Source organism: Phasianus colchicus, chromosome 3 (genome assembly GCF_987193195.1).
Source record: "Phasianus colchicus chromosome 3, bPhaCol1.hap1.1, whole genome shotgun sequence".
Lineage (NCBI taxonomy): Eukaryota > Metazoa > Chordata > Aves > Galliformes > Phasianidae > Phasianus > Phasianus colchicus.
In genome coordinates this window covers 83531412-83555611 of record NC_143438.1, presented here as the reverse complement: position 1 = coordinate 83555611, position 24200 = coordinate 83531412, and the positions used below count along the sequence as shown (strand labels likewise).

Genomic DNA, 24200 nt, shown 5'->3' with positions numbered 1-24200 from the left:
GGACCATGAATATACAAATGCATTCAAACAAGAAGGTGCAGCAGCTTGGCCCAGTACCCAGAAAAGTGAGGACCATTCTGTACTATCAGTGATTCATTTATATTACCTCTGCATTGCCTCATCAGAGTTCCTAATCATTTGCTCTGCAAGAAATGGATAAGGTGCTAATTTGGTGCCCCAGGGAAAGATATGAAATATCTCAGACACCTCCTTGTATGTACCTTTATGTAATATGGGTATAGAGAGAACTCAGGTGAAATTCAGATAGTTTCACTGCATACTTACCCAGGAAATCATCTGAAGAGAGCCTTTCAAAGTCCCACACCTGAAGCACAAGCTCAGCAGGTATTTTGCGCTCTGTTTTTTCCAAGGAAAATATGTTTTCTCTTTTACTAACAACCATTTGTTTTTCTGCTGGGAGATAGTGGAATGGGAACACAAAGCGCCAGTTGAAGTTGCCCTCTCCTGTCAAGGAGTTGTAATGTACATCTGTCTCCTGTTTGTCCTCTTCCAGGCCCTTTATCCACCTATGGAAGCAAATGAAGGATTACACTTGAATTGCCATTGTTGTCATTTGGTAACAGGCATAATAATTTACTAAATCTTCCCTAATCAGCAGGAAATAACACGCTGTCCAGGATTGTCACACACAGTAAGAGCCCTAGCTCAGGAACTATAGTTACCTCCAAGCCATTGCACATGGCCAAAAGTGAAGACTGAAAAGGAAAATTTTATTTAGATCAACCTCTAAAATGCTAGTGGGCAATTTATTTATTTATATTTTATTTTTATATTATATATTTACAGGCAAACACAGCATCATTCCTTTATTCATTACTGATCACCCCATATTCATGTGTCATCCTAATAGATTCTGTGTCAATTAAGTGGAAAGTACTAGAGTCTGTATTGTTTGCTGTTTCAGTCTGAGAGTATGAGCACTGCAGAAATGTGGCTGGAGAAGTCTCCTCAACTTTTCTTGTCTTTTTCTCTTGACTTATACTACAGCATGCATATAGAATCATAGAATTAGAAAGGTTGGAAAAGACCACTAAGATCATCTAGTCCAACCAGCCACCTACACCAATATTGCTCACTAAATCATATCCCTCAGTGCCACATTAGCATGGTTCTTGAACACCTTCAGGCATAGTGACTCCACTACCTCCCTGGGCAGTGCCTGGCCACTCTTTCTGAGAAGAAATTTTCCCTAATATCTAACCTGAACCTCCTTTGGCTCAACTTGAGGTCATTCCCCCTCATCCTATTGCTTGGGAGAAGAGGCCAACCCCATCCTCACCACAGCCTCCTTTCAGGGAGTTGTAGAAAGCAATAAGGTCTCCCTGAGCCTCCTCTTCTATGACTGCACAATCCCAGTTCCCTCAGCCGCTCCCCATAAGATTTGTGCTCCAGACCCTTCACAGCTTTTCTGCCCTTCTGGACACACTCCAGGGCTTCAATGTCTTTCTTGTAGTGAGGGGCCCAAAACTGAACACAGTACTTGATGTGCAGTCTCACACGAGCTCAGTACAGGGAAATGATCACTTCCCTGATTCTAACATTTTTGTACTGCACCCAAAAAGCAGCATTTTCCCTGCAAGCCTTATTAGTTCAAAAAGAAGTGTGGAAAACCGTAACAATCCCAATCACCACACTGCTCCAGGGCAAATCCTTGTCTGGTGACATATTCAGTGCCAAGTGCACTCTCTGAGCATAATGAGATATGCGTCTTTTTCAATAAGGCAGAAAAGCAGACAGCTCTGGCAGTGATAGCAATGTCCTCATACTATCACACAACTCAGTACAAAGACTGGCTGCCTATTTGTTTCCTTGGTTTTTAGCTCGCATTGAACGTTATGCTCTCAGAGCTATTCTGCTACATCTCTGAACATGTTCAGTTCGGAGGTGGCAACATCTGAGCAAACACTGGAATAACAGCTTCTCTCAGGGAACTGAAAGGGAAGATTTGCTCAGCCAGTGTGCACAATAGCTTTACTTGCTTCTTACTGAGACCACATGGCTATGCTTGTGTACACCTGAGCTAAAAGCACTATTTCAAAGAGACAGCTACCACACAGCATGGTCAGAGATAACTCAAGTTTCCCTGGTAAAATGTGTAGATGCATCCTAAAAATGAGTAAGAGCTGCTTTGTCCTTCTGCTTACAGAATCACAGAATTGCCAGGGTTGGAAGGGACCTCAAGGATCATAAATCTCCAACCCCCCTGCCACATGCAGGGCCACCAACCTTCCCACCTAATGCTAGACCAGGCTGCCCAGGGCCCCATCCAACCTGGCCTTGAACACCTCCAGGGACGGGGCATCCACAACCTCTTTGGGCAGCCTGTTCCAGTACCTCACTGCTCTCTCTGTAAAGAATTTTATTTTGCATTTTCCTGTGATTTTCAGTACCTGCAAGGGGGAAAACATCCTCCCTTCCCAAGTCCATCAGTCCCAGTGTTCCCTCATCCAGCTTTTTGCTTCTGGTCATTGGCAACACAGGAATAGATTTTTAGGAACATTATTTTTTTCTATAGGCCTAGTGCCCTACAAATACAGATTTTTCCAGGACTGCAATAGGAAGTAGTCCAACACAGGAAAGGAATTTTAAGAAATAACCTATTTCATTCTCAAGAAATAACTAGTTTGAGTGGTTTGGTTTAATCTCATTTAACTGAATTCTCCCCTTTTACTGATTATCCCACTATGGGCTCTGAAGCTGCAACAGGCATTTTGTTTGCAGCAGGGAGGAGATGGAGTGCAGAAAGCGCTCATGTGAGATTCTCCTGAATGTGGCCAGGGTCATTTATCCACACACAATCCACAGGTAGAATCACAGAATGGCTTTGGTTGAAAGGGACCTTAAAGATCATCAAGCCCCAACCCCCTGCCATGGGCAGGGCTGCTCCCCACCAGACCACGCTGCCCAGGACCCCATCCAACCTGACCCTGAATGCCTCCAGGCGTGGGGCATCCACAGCTTCTCTGGGCAGCTGTGCCAGTGCCTCACTGCCCTCTGAGTATAGAATTTCTTCCTAATGTCTAATCTAAAATGAAATTAGAAAATATATCCCAAAGAAATAGTCTGGTATATTCCAGCTGTTTTTCTTTCTGATGACTCTAATTCCCTTTTCTCTAGTTATTTCATACGTCTCTGATTGAGTGTAATTCCTTGCAATTCAAATTTTGTGTTTGGTCTCTGGTGTGGTCTGATTTGTGGGATGTGATGTGATCTCTTCCCACATAGGAAGAAAGGACAAGAGACATTTCTTACAGTTGATTTTAAGTAAGAAAAATAGTTATACAGTACTCATTATAAATGACCAGTTCAGAAAGGAGTTTGGAGCAATGTAAAATAGTTGGAGCTATTAAAGAAATAGCTCCTCAGATAGCCCCACAAGATAATTTTTGTAACTGATCTTTGAATCAAAAATTATTTGCCCTTTTGAAGACAAATCCTAAAGAACTTACCCTTTTACATAGATATCGCTTGATTTTTGCCCCGTAAAAATATTTTCATCTTCTAGAATTACATCTTCTGTATTCCAAATGATTACCCTCAGTTCATAGCTGAAAAAGAAAAGAAACATTTTGCATAACTAAGATCATGGTCATTGTTTTCATAGGCCTTTGTATGACCACTGTTTGGACACTAATGTAGGCCTCTACCAAATCATGCTTTTATAAAGTGAGAAATGTTGTATTTGTGCAAAACTCTTAAAATAGCACCAGCCTCGGGTCCCTTCTGTTTACAAGTGAGTCAAGTGATAGAATATGGATCATAGAATCATAGAATGGCCTGGGTTGAAAAGGAGCACAATGATCATCTAATTTCAACCCCTCTGCCATGGGCAGAGTTGCCAACCACCAGACCAGGCTGCCCAGATTCACATCCAGCCTGGCCTTGAATGCCTCCAGGGATGGGGCATCCACAACCTCTCTGGACAACTTGTTCCAGTGCATCACCACCCTCCAACTGGAGCATGCTGAATGACAGCAGCATCACAGCCAGCTTTGGGGGGATGGAAAATTCCTTGCTTTTTATGTGCTTGTTCCTTTGCAGTTTTCTTTACAAAACTGCTGCAGCGAAACAGGTGAAGTTTTTCTGAATGACATCATAAGGGCAGCCTCCAAAACTGTAAGGAGCTTGTAATAAAAAATAGAGCTCCGTAAGAAGTGCTTTGCAGAAGAAATGGCTAAAAGATTATATTAGGTGCAATTCAATGCATTTAACAGGAAAAAAAAGTAATGTTTAGACATATTTTCACTTAAGCAAGCCCAATCATCATCTTCAAAAGCAAAAGCAAAAAGAATTAAATCTTTCCAATCCTTTCCACTCCCTATAGGCAAACATTTCTGGCAGCCATCCAAAGCTCTAGAAGTTTGAACTGAAATACAGATACTGTAGGTGACATAAAAAAATCATGTTCAAAAATTTGAGTATGCTTTTTTTATGGGCCGTAGAATATTAATAAAAAAGTATGTTTGGGAACACCAACAAATGATTTTTTTTATTATGATATGCTGCCTTGGAAATGAACTCAGTCTCAGATGAGAAACTTGCAAAGTCACCGTTCCTGGTGGTGTTCAAGAACTGTGGAGATGTGATACTGAGAGACATGGTTCACTGGGCATGGTGGGGATGGGTTGGTGGTTGGACTAGATGATCTTAGAGATCTTTTCCAACCTTAATAATTCTATGATTCTAACTAGTTAACTAACATGGAATGTTTTCACAAATGGTTTGAGGACCTGTGGAGCCTGGAGTCTCTTTTGCTGCAGCAAAGACAGATATAGGCAAAAGGCATAACTCATGTTTGCATGTTAACTCTTTTTCTCATAGTTAATGGCTTGAAAATATTTTTCTATAGCTCTTGTAGACTACAGAAAAGGCAGCAGCAGTTTGTTTTTGTAAGTATTATTTGTTTAAAACCTCTTTTTCCTTGGAAAAAAACCTCTTGTTAAGGAGAATTACAGATAGTTCTGGTCTGAAGAAACTAATTGTTACAGATATTCTTGTTTTGGTCAAATATTAGCTTTTATAAAAAGAAAATAAAATAAGCAAGTCTTTATTAAATTGCACCTGGTTCAAACATAAATGAAACATGAGTAGTATCCGCTGCTGCTTCAGACAGAAAATTCCCAAGAAAGGCTTTACTAAAGATAGGAATAAAAGTGACATAGCGTGACTTGAGAACTCTGTTGGTCATTTTTTATTTTTCACTTCCAAGCATTAAACAAGCTTGAAGAGCTATATGTAATACTGAATATAAAGTAGTAGTGTCCATCTGAAATTTGAGAAACTGCTGTTCCAGTTCTGTCTACTGCTGCTTTATGTGTTTCTTGATCATCTCTTTGAACCAAGTACTGAAAATCCAATAGGTACAGCACTGCATCGCATTAACGATCTCACTCAGTTGCTAAGCACGTTACATAACTGGAGGAAGCGCTGAAAACAGGATTACTTCTTTCAGTTTTACAAATGGAAGATAATAACAGAATTATTGCTTCTAGGCACCTGAAATTTCAAAGTGAAAAGAGGGAAGTCTTTCTAGAAGAGGTGTGGTAGCCTTGGATGTAAAAATCACCAAAAGTTCTTTGACTTGTTTAATTAAAGAGACAAAATTAAGCATACTTCTTTGAGTACAGTTATGTGAATCTACAAAAACTTTTCTCAGGATCACAGAAATTTGTTATGATAGCTCTTTTACTAGTTCTTTCTAGACACTTAAGACTCAGTCTCTGAAGACTTATGCCATCATGTTTGGAGGAAAGCATAGACTATTACCCTTTGGGTTTTCTTGGTGAAATGTCCACTGGGGGTCCTGGCAGAGGCATATGTTTTGGAAACATGTCAACCCACATCTGTAAACGACCCTTGAAAAAAAGAAAAACATTTCTGTAACTATTGAGACTTTTGAAAATTTGTAGTGTAATTCTGTCTTATAAAACCACTGCTCCCTCTCTGGGCACCAAGCAGTTCATACTCTAACAATCTCATCCATAAGCTATCTACACAATGTATTTTTTCATACGTATATTCTAGCAACCTCTCAGTAGTTTGGTGAAGTTGGAATTGAGTTCAACTTTACCTTGAGGGTAGCCTCAAGGTAAAACCCATACAAAAATAGTACATAATGAAAATTAAAAAAGAACCAAATTCTAAACACGAACAGTGCTTGTGTTAGATTAACAAACTAAAGCTAAATTTAAAATAAGTAAGTTCTACATTTATACATTGTGCGGCTACTGCATATTTAGGCAACTCACTGTATACAGATGTGTAACAATTTCCAGGTTGATACTTAAAAATTCTCATGTATGGTACAACACCTGAATGCTGTCTCTGCAAGTTTGCAGATAAAAATTGAAGTCACAGTACCTGGAGGAAAGGAAAACTTCTCCTGGGTCTACCATCACCCTACCATCTCTCAGCTGCTCTACCTGTTCCATGCCTGGCTTATCCTTATGGTAGAGAGGCCGAGTCTCAATATGTTCTGGGACCAGTTTGTATCCAACTTCAGGGATTTCTTCCCATGAACGTAAAACCTTTAAGGAAAGATGTTCATACGATTCAACTGGCTCTTCTATAGGAAAGGTAAAACAAAAAGAACAACCAGAGCCAAATTAGCATGTCAAACCCCTGTATAATACGTTCCATTAAGTATTAAAGATGGTCATTAAAAATCTAACTAAATTAAAAGGAAGATTTTATGTACCTCAGTTAAGGAGAGTCTTATGCGTATTTAATTCTTGTAAATGAGTGTACTCACTGTGGTAAATAGAAAATAGAACTTAGGCAACAGTTTTTCTATGCATACAGCAAATCATTTCACCAGAAATTATACCTATAGTTTTGGTTTGCCTTTTGATGGCAACAGCAAAGATTCCCCTGGAGAACCAAAGCACACCTCAGGAGAAGAGCAGCAATGTGAGGCTGAAGGCCATGGGCAAGGACTCATCTTTTGAGCAGCTCAACTTTGCCAGCCTCCTCAGCCTGTAAGAGGGCATTTCAAGGAAGTAGCAGTCTTAATAGCTCAGGTGATGTGGTTATTGAAAAGGAAAGGAGGCCTTCTGAGCCCTTGAGCCTCTTTTTTCCCTTTTTGTGTAGGTTCCCCTGGAGATTTGAAGCAGGATGTCTCGCTTTTCCAAGAGTGCTGCTATTTAAGAGTTGCTGGTAGATTACAAAAGATTTGATTTGTATTTAAACAGCACTGAACCCTTCCTAGTGGCACAGCAAGGAAGGATTACTCTCTGGTTCTGAGTCTTGACTCCCTTTTTCGCAGTAGCATGTATTTGAGATGTGATATGTTTCATCTAATTGTATCCAGCTAAGGCAAGGTCTTTAGCATCTGCTACTCAGTCACGGCTCAGTAGGCTATTGGGACAGATTATTCCTTGATAACCAATTCTGTCTGTCATAGGCACCTTTCTGAAGACTGTTCTCACATCTTCTGAAGATGCTGTTTGTTCTTACTGGCTACAAGCAGTCCTAGACTGCCTTGGAGTAGATATCTAACTTCCATACTTCTAGAGCAAAGTTAAATTATTCTTTCTCTTACTATTTAAATCTGGATGTAAGTCTTTCAAGTATTGTTTTCACCACCTGTAAAGTAGAAATGTTACTGTTTCCCCTTTTCAGTACTTCTCTAAATCTCAAATCTGTGACCTTTTTTAGTTTTACAGGCCCAAATGATGAACAACAGAAGGACTCAGCAGGAAATAAGGACCCAGATGGACCTGTCAGAACAGCATTTTGGTTAAAAAGCATATAAAAAACTGTGCTGTAAACTATTTCTTTACAATATGATGAAAAACTTTTGTGCAAAAGCTTTACAGGAGATGGAATTCACCATCTGGTTCTGTATTTCCTTTCTTTTAGTTTTCATCATTGTGTTTGACACGGATTGTTCTGATTCTCATTTTACTGAACCAGATTTTGATCTAGATCAGGGAGTCACAGTTGTTCATGTTCTGGTGAGGAAAACAAGCAGCAATATTGGAAACTCTCTCAGGCCGACAAAATGAAAATAGACCAGCACTTCTCTCTCTAGCAGTGCTGCATGAACAGCATTCCGCTGGAGGAGTGATTTGTATTTTTTCTGATGCCAAAAGAAATTTGCTCTAAGATGAATAAACATGGAGAAGTGAGGAGAATGTTCTCTACTATCTCCAAGACTACCTCCTTTAGTTCCACCTTGTCTTCATCCTCACTGCTCTTTCCCTTACTCTAAGGACACTGCATAGATACATAGCAGAAAAAGGTCCTGACTATAGGTATTACTATAATTAGTCAAAGAATGATAAACTACTTCATTACCATTCTCATCTTCAGTGAAGACTGTCTGTCCCTTGAAGACTTTTGTTCCTACTTGTATCTCTCCTGGCCGCATGAAAGGCCCATTTATTCTGTTGTCCTTACACAGCTTAGTGAGGATCTCACTTGGTTTGGTTGCATCTCGCCATGCGTTGTACCCTTCTCTGCAAGGAAGGAACAGAATTGAGAGAAATGGCTGAGATTTTCCCTCACAAAAATGGGCAGCCAAGAGAAGAGAAGAAAAGGACTAGAGATTCTTCCTTGTTCTACCTGAAGGATTCAAATCTACATCTTCTATCTCCAGGATGACATTTAAGGAAGACGCATTCTGTTGCTCCCTTGTGGAAAGGGAGAAACTGAGATAGTCTTGGGCCTGGAACAAGGACATAAAGAAATACTTCATACTATAGCTAGCAAGGGCTTGGGTTTTGGTCCATGCTACATGGACCCCCAAATTCTCATCTCTAAGGCAACTGCCCCACCCCATGGCAATGGGGTTATTTTAGTTTGGTTTTCTCCATACTGATTAATCTTTGTGCACAACAACAACCTTGAGAGTCCAGCTGTGTGATTGGGCTCAGGAGCTCAGTGTCACTGCCTTGTGAGTCATTTCCACTACAGTGGCCCTATATGCCTGTCCAAAGGCAATATATCAAGCAGATATGCTATACAGAAGCTGTTTATTACTTAAAACACTTAGTGAACAAAGACTGTTGTTAATTTTAAGCTACTCACTTCCTGCTTAGGCTGACAGGTACCTAGAGCTACTGCTAAGCTCTGTGGTGAAACTTAATTAAAATACCTCCTGTGACTTTTGTCCTGGAGAAATTTTAATTTTTGGCCACATCTGGAATTTCTCCTTCAAAACATTCATTCACCACATGCTGCTCTCTGTGGCTGTCTGAAGAGGTACTTACATTTCATACTGACTTTGTAGCCCACAGGTAGCTCTATGCCTGCTGTAGAAACGATTTTCCAAATCAATTTTAGTTTCTCCAATCAGATCATCAGTTCCCACAAAGTCATGGTCATAGATCAGAACTGTAAGTAAGGAATCCTTGGGAAATGTAGCCTGGATTTCAAATGACCTATGGCAAAAATTGGGAAGAACATGAAGTCAAATTAGTTTTGATACCTAAAAAAGTAACTTAATGAATATAATGTGAATAATGTGTGGATAGTTTGCTCAACCTGCAAATTTTCTCTTCTAATAAACAATGTTTTTTGGGTTTTTTTGCTTGTATTTTTTGTTTTAATGAAATGTCTGAATATACTGGAAACATACTGTGCAAAATATTTTTCTTCTACTCCCCTACCACCTCCTGTGCTGTTCTAAAATTGTTTTCACCTATGGTGACAGAACAATGGCAAGCAGTGGAACTGTTGCAAAGATTTTTCCTTAATCTATCATAGGTGAACACATAGAAATTATGAGGCTAAAGAAACTCTATATGTGACAGTTTTTATACACTTCTCAGAATCTTCGAAAGGCTTTAAAGGAATACATGAGTCTTTTCTATTTTATTCCAGATCTGCTGGATTAAATATTGAATATAGGATTTGGGGACAACAAAATGATCAGGTAAAAGCTTTACAACAATTTAAAAAAGGAAGAAAAAAAAAAAGCAAAAATGAGAAGTCTCTTTTCATTGAGAGCAAATTTTAAGGGATAAGGAATAATTTCATGAGATAGTTTGGTAAGCTGGAAGTATACTTAAGAGGGGCTTGATAAATTGTTGGCAGACAGGATATCCTCATCAGCACATCACTGGCTCCAGATTCCTCCGAAGAAAAACTGATCACTGTCAAATTTTATCCTTCTTCTCAAAGGGATCAAAGTCTAATCTGTAGCAACAGCAGAGCAATTTTGGAAGGAAAGAGAAGTTTAGGAAAGCTCTGGGGTTGTTCTGGATTGGTGGTGCCATGCTGACCAGGGCTGTTAACAGTGTTGAAAGTTGATTACCGTGACTGATACCACTGCCATAGAACACTTGCTGGGCAGTCACTTCACTATTGCTTTTGGTAGCAGCAGCAAGTATTATCCAAGTGAACTAGCCAGTTCTTATCTAAAGCAAATACAGTAGTGGTTTCCCTTCTATCTATATGCATCTATAATCTTCAGGGTTTAGCACAATAAAGGCTTAGCTGCTACCTCTACTAAAGGAGAGCTTCAGTCACAGAGACTGAGATGGTGTGTAATGGAGGGATCACTCTTTTCTTGTCTTCTTTCCCTTTTTACTTCAAGTCTCTGCTGTTGTAGACAGGACCCTCGAGTGACTAATTGGGCTTTCAGTACAATGGAGTACAGTTCTTCTAGATCACTTCCATCCCAACTCAAAACATTTTAATTCACCTTAAAACAAGGAAATTTACTGTAATAAAATGATGGCTATTGGAATTAACAACATTAAATAAGTATAACACCTTAATAATACTAATTTGATTTTTTCTGAAAGTCTGAACCCCCATTCAGAAGACTGGGGCATGTTAAAACTAGTCCTTTAATGGTGACATTTATTTAGCATTCTGTTCAACCTGAAATGGAAACAGATTTCGAAATCACACTCTTCTGTGCATATTTATTTCCCTTTAAACTTTATATTAATTTGCTGAGACAAGATTATTGTTGCTCCATTCCTCTCATGCATCACTTCAAGAAACCTTTCACAGATTGCATTTCATGATGAATTGATTGTTATGAAAATGAAATAATTTGTAATTATACAGGTTGACATAAATGTTCAACATTTCAATCAGTAGAACATCTGAACAGGCTGACATCAGCATCCAACAAACACTTCGTAATGGTTACAGCAAGACAAGGGACAAAAGAGAAACCTCCAATGAAAATGAAAAGAAGCCTTCACTGACCTTCCAAACACTGGGTTCAGCTGCTTGGGAATGTAGTTTTCTCTGTCTTTAATTTCTGTGTTGCCCAGTCTCAGCACAATGTAGGGATCTGACTTGCCATCTGGATCGGCTGGGCTGAGGTTAAATGCCTGTTAGGAAGAAAGACTGCATCCTCAGGAAGCTTTTCTAAACATAGTATGGTCACAGCACAACTCTGTGGGTTCCCTGCCTGGTTTGCACATGCTCTGGGGATTCAGGAGCCTTACTTGAGTAATAAAAAATTTGTTATTTAGTACTGCAAGTTGGGAAAAGACAATTTGGATGAGAGGAAGATTACCAAAGATGGAGCAGATGGAAGTATCGCAGCACCACTGCTAAGACAGGAAAAGAGATGGGCAAGAGAGTCATTGCTGAGGAAGAAGCTGGCTGCAATAGTGCAGGCTGGATTCAGGAAAGGTTTCCCTGAAAGAATGGATGAGATCCTTGGACAATGCAGTACAAGTCCTCTTTATATCAAGGAAATAATGCAATCACTTCTTACTCTTCAGTTTTGTCATTCTCTTGTTGTATGGCATACTTTCCTTCCTTGGTCACCTGCAAGCTCCTGTTTCATTTTTCACATTGCACTCCCTCATTATCATGTCCTCTGTATTTTTACCTCCATACTTTTTCCATAATATCTACCACTCTGACTACACCCAACACACAGCTCTTACAAAATGTTCTTTTTCCGCTCACTGAGAAGGCTATATTTACATTTGTGTGATTTTGACACAACTCTACTGATTGAGACTTACCAAATTCGCATAATGTGTCTAGAAGAAGTTGTCCATTATATGCTATTTTTACCCCTAGCCCTTTCAGTTGTAACAAGTAAAGTGATTCTTCTGTCTTTGATTCATCATGAGGAATGTGGAAAGTTTCCTATTCTGAACACTCTTTTCTACAGCATGAAACATTGTCTGAAATAACAATAAGAAACTACCACATGGATGAGGACTTTCAGAAGCTTCAGTGCAAAACACTGGAGCTAAACCAAGTTGAAAAGCAGCATCCCAGTTACTTCTGGGTTAAAAGAGCAGTTATCTACTTACTGCCACAATATACACCCTGATAAGGACATTGACAGAATGGTTTGGTGGTATCCCTTGCAGGATGTGGGGCTGCCCTCCGTCCAGCAAGCTGCCATCCTCATGACTTGGGTATATGCAGAAGGAGCCCTGGTAATACAGGTAATACACTGTCCTTATGTATCCTCAAAAACAGATCAAGTGCAATGTAGAAACAACCCTTCAAATGCAAGCAAAACATCATTCATGCAGCACATGCTGCAGCACATACATACACACAACTTGTTTTGTGGAACCACTCCAAGGGAACACAGGATTCCGTGTGCTGAACATCATCTGTTAAAATGCTTTTCCTCTAAAACATGGTACTCATCTTATCTAGATGACTGCAAGAAATATATATGCTCGTAGATCTCCATTTTATTATTTAAAGACCTCCAGATGCCCTAGATCTGCTTTTCTTAGTATTAATGGTCTATATACAACATTTTGATCTTGTCTACATATTTGCAAAATGATAATTACAGTGAGATAGTTTCACAGCAGTGTGACTGGAACCCAGCTTGCCATATGTTTTTGAAGCCACATTACAACTCATATAAATCAATATTAACTCATGCTGCTAAGTAGTTCATACAGCCTGAAAGCAATTGGTAAGTCATTTGAACAGAAATTTGCATTGCAAAGTAACAAAAGTATCAATGAGTTTAATCAATTCCTCTGAAGTACAAATTGCTTGATATTCTACTAATATTATTTAGGCTTTGAACTGCATTTTCAGATTGCCTAATGGTGCTCTGGATCAGACCATGCAATTGTTTTCACATGGAGCATATAAAAGGGCCCCCAGTTAAACTATTCAAAATAACATAAAAGGAGATGTGACTGACAGTGTAGTAACAGAAGTTGCATAAGGGGAATCTGAACAACATAATATGTCTCTTGTCCTCTTCTGTGATTTAAAACATTTTGTAATTCCTTGTTTCAAATCAGCAGTGAACGCTTGGTCCTGGATGCTACTTTCATCTATTGGAAAAGGAAAAATATGACTCTGGATCCAATAAAAGAGATGACTCTATTTACAACAGACTACAATTACTCCTTTCTTCCATTTCTGATACATCCAAAATGCGCATGAAAACATACAGTCTCTAAATTATTACCTATTTAACATGAGAGCTCACCTTAAATTTTCCTATTATTCTGTCTTCAGAGTCAGCATGAACTTCATCATTAGATTTTCCTCTTAAGAGTTGGAAAGTTTTCACCCAATCCTCAAAGTTATTAAATTCACTCTCCAAGTCTCCTTCATAAATCTTTGAAAATACAAGAATGCTTATTTTTTTGTGGTGCAGTGAATATATTTATAGCAACTTTCTTATTACAGGATGATTTAAAATCCATTTTGACTCAAACTACGGATTGTAATAACACCAAAGTTTTTGCAAAACTCCTTGAGGGGAAAAAAAGTTAATTCCCAACTTGAAACAGGAACAGTTTTGTCCTCAATCAAAGTCTTTCCTAAGGACTGAAAACAGCACATTAATGCAGTGGGTTGAAGTGGCTCTTGAAGAGCCACGATGAACATTTAATAAGTACTGATGTAGGGGAGAAACAGTGTAGAGCAAAGTAGACAACAATAAAGTGCCATGGGGACAGAGCTTTAGGTAACAAGATCAATCTGTTTAAAAAAACTTTTCCTCCTATACTCTCTGTCTGTAGTTTATAAAGCATTATTTGGTGTGAAAGAGAAGGAGTTAGCTTAATTATTTCCTAAAATTTGGAAACAGCAGTTTCAAATTTCCCTTTATTCAGCTAGAATGTAATCCGAAATGTCCTAACCTTTTCATATATCCTCACCTCTTTGTGACATATCTTTTTCTTTGAATTCCTTCTATCCTTACCCAACCAACACAAGCTAGATATTACCACCCCAGCAAGGAAGGTGCACTGGCTGTTGCAGTAATGTTTTCTACACTCTTTTTTTAATCATCCTTAATAGGTTGTAATACACTATTATTGCATGTGTTGTATTAATGTCAAAGTGTCTGAAATAAATTTGTTTGGCTAAACTCTGTCCCTGGGGCTAAGGGAATTCGAACAGACTGAATAACAACCTTATTTCTCTCTCACCTGCAGTGTTGCTAGGTTTGGAGTTGTTTCTTGCTGTTTCCTTTTGAATGTCTTATCCTTCTTTTTGTTTGGCTCCTCTTCTACAGTCAGCACAGTGTAGTCTGACGTTTGCTTACCTACAGAGATTTCATGACATCATGTAGGTTTCTGCTCAGTAATGCATATCAAGTTCTTCAGATAAGAATGCAAAATACATTTTGAAGATTCCCCCCTTGCTCCTTCCTCATTCATCCTTCTGCTGTGAAGCAGAAGATTCCCTCTTTTCCCAGTGCTGCAGACAGAGAGGTGGCAATTCGTACTGTCTGTGGCTGACTATCTTCGTGATTAGCTTGGTGGACAAAGAATGATGATGTCCTGCACAACTCCTTCCCTGCTGCCACCTCCCAGAACACTGTTGCTTCTTCTCTCACTCCTTGCAGATCTTAACATCTTTCATATAACATTTAAAGCTTATTTAAAACTGGAAGCTGCTATTGAGGCTGACGAGTGCTTCAAATATCAAAAGGTCCAAGCCATTCTCTGTTCAAAGGTGTCATAAAATAAAAAGTATCTCACGTTGGGAAAGCCCAGATGTAGGAAAAATGGGAAGAGGTATCTGCCTAACCATGAGCCAGACTCCAAACAATGACAGTAGACTTATCAGCAAAAAGAGGATGAGCCCCCAAAAATGGCACTGAGATCAGTTCTTGGGCTGAAGTCTGAACTTTGAGTTCACTTCTCTTTCAATGTGAGAATAGTTTGTGCGTGTCTGATACCACTACTACTCAATACTTAGAACTGCACGTATATGTACATATTGTATCAGTGCCACCCTTTATGTATATGCTTATCATCATGGCTTAACGTAAGTAACAAAAAATAGCAGATGAGAATTTACAAGGTCTTGAATCATGAGACAAAAAATAACATGTCACAACTGCCTTGACAGCAGAGTTTATCAAGTTTATCAGAGTTTATCAACATATCAAGTAAAGTATAATTATAAGTGAAAATTATATCTTTGTAGAATATATTTATCTAAACATTCCCTCCCTATGGACATGTGAGTTCCACCTTGAAAATGATCTCTTCTTTATCTCCTAGCAGCGCCTATGATCAGTGAAATACTGTCAGCTGCAATTTTGAGAGCAATAACATCAGACATTCAGTCTGTGTTCTCAATCCACAGCAATTTCATCATCATCTTTAAAATAAAAATCACCTCAATCGCTGGCAATACCATGCAAAGTTGCTGTAGTTTAACTTTGAACAACCGCTCTGTGCAAACTGTGAGCATTTCTTTGCTTTCTCAGTCTGTTCAAAAAGCACCTTTATCAAAAATAATGACTAGAGCTGTGTTTGAATATTGGGGAATCTGTCAAGCCATGGACTGTTGTCTTTGGGTTCAGCATATTTGCATACATATGTACACACATATATGTACACATCTCGAGTACTGTGTTCAGTTTTGGGCCCCTCACTACAAGAAAGACATTGAGGCCATGGAGCATGTCCACAGAAGGGCAGCAAAGCTGTGAAGGGTCTGGAGCACAAATCTCATGGGGAGAGGCTGAGGGAACTGGACCGTTCAGTCATAGAAGAGGAGGCTCAGGGGAGACCTCACTGCTTTCTCCCCTGAAAGGAGGCTGTGGTGAGGTGGGGGTCGGCCTCTTCTCCCAGTTACAGTTATAGGATGAGGGGGAATGGCCTCAAGTTGAGCCAGAGGAGATTCAGGTTGGGCATTAGGAGAAACTTCTTAGAAAGAGAAGTTCCAGCACTGGAAGGGGCTGCCCGTGGAGGTGGTAGAGTCACCATTCCTGGAAGTATTCAAGAAATGTGTAGATGTAGTACTAAGGAACATGGTTTAGTGGGGAAATATTGGTGGTAGGCGGGTGGTTGGACCAGATGATCTTAGACATCTTTTCTAACTTTAATGATTCTATGATTCTACATACAGGGACATAAATATATATATATATACACACAGTGCCTATTTCTGGCCAATTCTTTTAGGAATTCTGTGCAAAATAATTTACCCTGAACATGATCAACAGCTAAAATTTAACAGCTATGAATTACAAATATGATCATGGACTCTATCAGCAGAATCTGTTCCTATGTTATTAATCCTCAATTGAATTCAAAATTGAGAGAAGCTCCTTTTCTGAACCTGTTACAAATTCAGTATAAGATTAGGATAATGTTCATTTTCTACCATTATAATTTTGACATTAAAAATCTTTGAGCATAATACTGGAACAACAGAAAAACTTATGTTTAATCCAACACTATCTGTGAAGTTTTAACCTACTTGCCATTTGATCGTCTGTAGAGGAAAGAATCCCCTATACCAGCAGACTTCTGTTATCAGACATTAATGATTAGCAGTAAAGCAACAGAGAAGAAAAGTTTTAGAAATACAAAATAATAGAAAAATGCAAATAATTTACTTACAGTCTTCAGCTTTCCCCTCACTGGGAAAAATTTCTTTCATCTTTTCAAGGAAAAAGAAAAGACAATGGACAAACTCTTCAGTATGAATGCAATATCAGATTCATCTAGTTTTACGGTATGAGTTAGGGCTTACTGGATGACTTACTTTTTGCATTTTGAGCATGGATGCATAGTATTTTGACCACCAGTCAATAACATTCTCAGCTGATTCATCTGCAATTGTTCTTTTTTTCCTCTTTGTTGACCGTCGCAAGGATTTTTTCCTATCCTACCAAAGAATACACAATAGAACTCTAGAACAGATTCAAGTTAATCCCTTATACATGACATCAAGATGTATATGGGAAAAAATCTCTACCTCCAAGAGCTACATAAAATGCAGTATGAATTAGCATCTCTGTCTTTTATTCCAAGACACTTCATGATGATCATCGTATTAATAAAGCAATCTCTATATTACTTACTAAAATTTTGAGTATTTGAGACACTGCTAAAGAATCAATCCATACAACACGTAAATATACAGAGTCATAAATCATAATATTTTAAGGGATATAAGCATGCAGGTACAAATTTCATGTAATTTCATGTAAAATCTAAGAACTCTTCATTGCCTTTTGAAGATCAGATCAGCTGTATTCTTCATTAAAAACAAACAAGCAAGCAAAAAGCTAAAAACATGCAGCAAATCTTAGTAGCTTCATTGTTGTTTAAGAAGCCTAGGCCCTTCTCAAGTACTTCATCCTACACCCTCACAGAGAACTGTTTATTTGGCTGTAGGAGTAGGATCATGCATAGAAAGTTCTTATTAGATGATATCTAATATAAAATGGAGAGTTAAAATACAGATTTCCCTCTAGGAATCCTTTCTTACTATATTTGTTATAATACATTAAAATTGATCTGTAAGAAATGAAAGATTCAGGGAGGTGTGTACATGCAGGTATGAGAAACTCCTTCATTTTTCTTGACCTCCTAACTATGAAGGCTTATGAAAGCACCTCACTGAATCATCGTGGGTTAAACATGCTTTGTGCAGCTGCAGAAATAACGTGTGAAATGAAACTCATTCCTGTGGCCTCTGTTTTTAGTTTTGCTAATAAACCAGTGACTGTGGTGGGAAAAACTGCAGAGAAATGAAGAATATGTGTGCATGAACAAAAGATAATGTTGACATTATATACTGTGTGCACAGTAATATGTGCACATACTGTACAGTATGGGCTGTGCTGGGAAGAACTGCCTTGCTTATTTGTGCTTTTCTCTCTTTATTACATCCACACATTGTCACCAGCTTCATACTTCAACTGTAACATGTTTTGAAAACAGACTTTCCTCTCTATTTTTATACAACATCTAACACAATGTGACTTTCATCCATGCCTGCACACCATCAGCATAGAAACAGTTGTTCATAGTGACAATTTTGTAATTAAGTAAATCATTCAAAACCAGAAGCAAAAATCCTACTACAACAGTACTGCTTGTCCATAGGATGAGAACAAAAGGGAAGAAAGGCAGTATCTATTAATGGAATTAATTACATTACATGGAGTCAAAGCAGCATTGATAACCAGTCCTATTAAGGTCCAGTGAGAAGGGTGGGTGCTAACATTAGAACCCAGAATTTCTAGTAAGCTGTTATCTGGAAAATACCATTCTACTGCTACAGTATCTAATCTGTAGCAGTATCTAATCTGGCTAATCTTGAGTTCAAACAAGAGATTACCATTTTATAAGGAAGGGTTGAAGTCTACAAGACTGCAGCAGACTGCTGGCAGTCTCAGTGATGCTCACCTTCTGTTTTCTGTCTTTCTCTGGTTCGGAGATGGAGTGCTCTGGTTCAGCAGCAGGAGGTGTTGTGGGACCTGGTTCTAGCTCTATCACTGTACATTTACCCTGCTCCACCTCAGCGTAGATGTGATCAGCTAAACAAGGTTCCTGGGGTAAGTCAGGAGGCTTGGATGTCTCAGGTGAAGCTGAAATTTAAATTTTGCAACTTAGGTAAGATTCTGATAGAAATGCTATCATCACGTCTGATGATGAATAAATCATTAAGTGTTTGACTCTATGCTTCACTCAATAAAACAAACCTAAGCGTGTACCTGGTGTGAAGCCTCTGAGCAGCTGCTTCATATTTTCACAAAACACTGCTTATTCTTTATATTTGGGATCTGGCTTGTTCATTTACCTTTCTCTGTTTCTGCAATGTCAAGTCTGCTTGGTGTGGCTTGAAGATCCAACTGGGGCTTAAATAGGAATTGCTTAAGGCAATTGATGGTGTGTGTTCCAACAAGAGTGCTCCTCCCAAAAGCTCTCCAGTCGACTACGCAGATGCTTAGTGGGGGATGCAAGAGTTCATTTTCTGGCAGTTCCTAGTGGAGAAGGACAGACAGCAGTATGAGACGTGCTAGAGAATATAGCTCACCTGTCACATATTTGTGATGCACCTCAGTGAGGTTGACACTTTTCTCTCCTTTCTCCTTCACATCTATTTATACACTCAAAGACAAAATGCATACAGCACAAGCAACATAATTCTGGCCACAAATTTCTGCAACATCTGATGTAAAGTTCCAGGGAGATGATGAAGTCACTGTCCCCAGAGGTGTTCAAAAGGGTATATGCAGTACTGGGGGGCATGGCTTAGTGGATATGGTGGTGATGGGTTGATGATTGGACTAGATGATCTCAGTGTTTTTTTTCCAATCTATTCTATGATTCTATGAAATCCTTGTCCTTAAGAATACGGAGCAAACCATATGAACTTACACAGTCCAGTTGCATGCTGTCATAAGCAAGCATATCTTGTAAGGTTAAACTATGAGAATCAGGAATGTTCAAAGGGAATGAACATAGCACTGGAGATTGTGAGTCCTAATGCCACCACTGCTTTGCCTGAGACTATTAGATCCACTTGTCTTAGCCTGCCCAACCATGAGATGGGAACATTCAGTGGTTGCATGTTTTACAGAATGAGTTACAAAAGGGAAAACAGCTCTTTGGGACATGTGATGTACAATGGAAAGTAAAAATGCTGCAGTAATTGTACTTCAATATCCAAGGCAATGTTTTTATATTCTTCTGACTTATAAATAAACTTTCTCCTTTGTTAATGCTGCCGAGTAGAGCAAATTGGACACAATATTTTTTTCTGATGTTGACCTTTGCTTAGTGAAACTACTAGCTCTTACAACGCAGGAAATATGCAATAATTAAATCACCAGACCATAGCAACAAAGGTTATAATGTGAAAAGGTCCAGAGTTCATGAGCAAGAAATGACCAATCCTCTGAATAGCCCAGTAAGACACTGGGGCAATTAAATGAATTGAAAGAAATTTAAAAAAACAAAAAACAAAAAAACAAAAAACAAAAAAACAGAGCTGTACCCTGAAAAATGGGAAATAAGGAAGAAAAACATTCTAAAAGCAGCCCTGTTACCTGGCAACAAGATCCATTCTATCATTAAAAACCTGGTTGCAAAATATTTCCTTGCCTACTTGAGACATAACGAGTAGTATCTTTTTCTTTTATCACACATTTGTAGCAGCAGTCTTTTTAAAACACCTTCAAATCATTATCTTTTTCCACGAGAATTGTCGTGCCTTAGTATTTATACAAGAGACAGAGGAAATAATTTGACAGGAAAAGAGGGAAATTAGTAATTAACACCTTGCCTAGAGAGAGCTGATAGTCAAGAAGCAGCATACTGTACGCACCACTTCAAACCAGTCTGCAAGGACACTGAAATTGGGATTTTTCTTGTAGCTCTGGATGACAGAGGATTTCACTCCTCTTCCTGCACACTCAATGAAAACCTGGGGGCGATCAACGGAGAGAAGCTGGACTTTCTTAAGTTCTCGAACACCCCAGAACAGGACCTGCAGTGGGCAGAGAAGAACATCAATTGCCCAAAGAGATCCCTCAATCAGTAGGAAGCCACTGCTGGGATTCCATCCCCTTGTATCCACTTGAGAATGCAGTACTGCTGGTAAAAAAAGAAAACAACAAACAAGAAAACTCCATAACCTAAATCTCATAACTATTAGCCGTCAGGCTTATGGTGGAAATTAAAGATAAAGCAAGCAGTAATACTGGATTATTATCAAGGATTTATTACCAGCAGCAACTGATAATGAATGGTGAGGTCATATTTTCAGAAGGGCACAGGGACTATCAGTCTGAACAGCAGAGTCTTGGTTTCTTTGAGGTGTCTGAGAGAAGAAAAAACTCTCAATATGAGCAGATGTGATTAACAGAGGTTTGCCAACTGAGCTGGCCATTAAGTCTGCAGTAGATAGCATGCAGTCTCCAAGAAGCTTCTTTCAAAGAACTATGATCCTGAGCTGGAAGACAAAGAGGAGACTGGGCCTATGAATGAGGAGGTCTGCAGGAAAAGTGGGACTATACAGGACACACAGCAGGAATCTGGAAGATAGGGCTGAGCAACAAGAGATGGTTTCATTACAATTGGTGAGAGAAGCCATGAGTCTTATGACACTGAAAAGACTACTGGGACCAAAAAGGACCACGGGGGACTTTGCGGACAGACTGAACACCAGCAGGGCTGGAGATGTGTGTAAGTCTCACCAGGCCCATTAAAGCTATCTCAGTGGCAGAGGACCAGTGAGATCCTACTCTACTGCCAGCAGTTCCCAGTTGAAATGCAATGTCTCTGTGGCCATTTCTACTACTGTAGGATATAGATCACGAGATCTTGACAAAAATAGTTATCTTTATCTGGTGTTGTCATTTCCTTGCTAGAATATGAATTCATGATTCATATACTACTAAATGCACAGTTCAACCACAAGTCTGTTCTGGTGGCAAACTATCCAGATCTGGATGTAATTTCCCTGATTTTAAGGTGCAATCATTTACAAGCAGGCAGAAGACAATACTTGGTTGAAATATGGGACCCAAACTTATGTCATTCCTATAGATTAGAATTTTAAATTCATCATCACAGGTAATTAAAACTTTACAGTTCAGTAATAGAATAAAAGAAGCTGAGATTTGTAAATGGATATATTCCAAGTGACTCACCTCTACTCTGTACTTGCTTAAAACAGGTCGAATGTTAGCTGGAACTGGGTAGATCTGGCTAACATCTGGTGGATCCACAGGGGGAAGTCTGTCTGGATCAGAGTCAGGAATCTGAAAAATTCAGCAGTCAAGAATCAGGCCAAGTTTTGGAAGAATAAAAACAGTATCAGAAGTATCCGTGATTAGTATGTTGAACACATCAATCTGATGCATTTTTTGCACAACATGTTGCAAAGCAGACAGGTTGTGATGAAAGAGCAATGTGACTTGGATTGCTATCTGTCCTGCTGTGATGCTAAAACACTTGGCAGGGAGTGCGTTCAATAGATTGGGGTTATGCACCTTGCTGGAAATAATACTCTCTGCTGTCATAGCAGGACGTAGTCTGCCCTAAAGACACGCATCCATCGAAGCGTGGTAATTCTATTGACTAAAAATGAAAAGCGTGGTAATTCTTTTTACTAAAAATGAAAAGCATGGTAATTCTATTTCATAAAATTTTTGCATAAAACTGCCTGGAAGGCTTTCATAGGAAAAGTATAGATCTGATTCTAGCTGAAAAAGGCTGGTGAACAGACAGCACACGTGAGCTAAGCTATATGTTTGCCAGCCAGAGATAATGCTAGTGTTCTTCAGCCACATTATACTCGAGTGTAATACTGCACCACAGTCAGCTTTTTAGAACTTATAAACCACATACAGCTTCTGGGATAAACACACTCTCTGGAGAGCTTCATCACTCCCAGGCTAACTTGTTGCTGTTGAAAGGTGAAGCATCTGAGAAATACTTCTCAAAGGGCCTGTAAATTTGAAGTCTTCTGCTTGTTTTAACCAGGCCATCTGTGTATACAGCTATACACCGTTGCGTGGGAGTTTAATCTGCCTAAGGGAGAAAGTATTTGTTCCCTAGAACCTCGTAGGTGAAGGAGGAGATTGGTGGAAAGCACATCTTGTACTATAGGAACAGTTTTGCCCAGAAAGCACTGGAACAGGTTGCTCAGCAAGGTTGTGGATGCCCCCTCTCTGGAAGCATTCAAGGCCAGGCTGGATGGGGCTGTGAGCAACCTGGTCCAGAGAGAGGCGTCCCTGCATATAGCAAGGGGTTGGAGCTAGATGATCTTTGAGGTCCTTTTCAACCCAGGCCATTCTATGATTCTCTGATTCTATAGCACTTGCAGCATAACCTAGTAATAAGATAAAAGCTTATGGCTATGGCTATGGATTCTTACTCTTAACTGTAAGAATTCAAAGCAAATCACTGTGTCGATTTCATGGAGCTTAAGACCAGAGATCTAGGCCTTGTTTTCTTCCAATATATCTGGTTTATATCAGTCACCTCTGTGCTGATGTTTAAAAAGCCAAACAGAAACACACAACTTTGTGAACAATACATGCCTGGCTAGAAAGACAGCTGTTTGGCTTTAATTATAGTTGCTCCAGTTTTTCATTCTCAATAAATTGACACCTAACACTCCAAAAATTGTTTGACAATAGGTTATTGATCTATAAAGTACTATGAAAAACACAGGGAAAGATAAGAGAGGCGAAGACCACATGAACTAGAACATGTATCAGATACTATGCCCCCATATATAATTCATCTTTCAGAGTGCTCTCTTTCATTGTGCTATTTGACTTGTGTACTGATGACAAGTGATCAGGAAAAGTATGCTCATGTATATACAGTGTCTAATGAAAATGTAATTTCTATACTGCTCAATTTATTATCATTTTCATTCAACTAGAAAATGCTTAGCTATTTGAGTAGCTATGAGAAAGGACTAACTTCCAAAGATACAACTCAGAACTGGAAGACTAGAGACATCAGAAAATCAGAGAATCAGAGAATGGCTTGAGTTGGAAGGGATCTCAAAGACCATTAAGTTCCAAACCCCTTGCTGTGGACAGTGTTGCCAACTATTAGATCAAACACTACATCAGAGATATCTCACTTTTAAAGAGCAGAATTTCCTCATAAAGAGTTTTATTAAATTCATTAAACCATCCCATGCATTTGAGGACTGCAAAGCCTGCCTACATTATGACATTTGATGAAATAAGACCAACATCAAACCAAGAATCCTTGGATCTTCTTTTGTTCTGTTTAAATATTGGAGTTAAATGAACAGCTCTCCACTGTATTGCAAGGTATTGAAGTTTTTCTGGATCTAACAACATATAGTAGAGTTGAGAGTATTTCTGTATTACATAGTGAAAATCCATTAATTTCAGAGGAATTCAGGTGGTAGAACTCAGAGAGAACTTTGCTTTATGGCTAATTTTTTTTTAAATGACAAGATGTTACATCACAAGAACAAAGTTAGCCTTCTAGCATAACAATTTTCATTTT

General features: G+C 39.0%; 1 protein-coding gene across 1 annotated transcript in view; it reads right to left on the bottom strand.

Moving 5' to 3' along the window:
• FER1L6 (fer-1 like family member 6) overlaps positions 1–24200 on the bottom strand; it is a 66795-nt gene that overhangs the window by 5789 nt on the left and 36806 nt on the right. Inside the window, exons 24-39 of the mRNA XM_090138302.1 lie at positions 21851–21961; positions 20524–20685; positions 18994–19177; positions 18600–18781; positions 16948–17070; positions 16803–16842; positions 14370–14485; positions 13421–13552; positions 12261–12386; positions 11188–11315; positions 9234–9404; positions 8320–8480; positions 6444–6586; positions 5788–5876; positions 3471–3569; positions 286–527 (exon numbers count right to left, since the gene is read on the bottom strand). Of these exons, the coding sequence (XP_089994428.1) occupies positions 286–527; positions 3471–3569; positions 5788–5876; positions 6444–6586; positions 8320–8480; positions 9234–9404; positions 11188–11315; positions 12261–12386; positions 13421–13552; positions 14370–14485; positions 16803–16842; positions 16948–17070; positions 18600–18781; positions 18994–19177; positions 20524–20685; positions 21851–21961 (2209 nt within the window). The remainder of the gene's footprint in view (positions 1–285; positions 528–3470; positions 3570–5787; positions 5877–6443; positions 6587–8319; positions 8481–9233; positions 9405–11187; positions 11316–12260; positions 12387–13420; positions 13553–14369; positions 14486–16802; positions 16843–16947; positions 17071–18599; positions 18782–18993; positions 19178–20523; positions 20686–21850; positions 21962–24200) is intronic.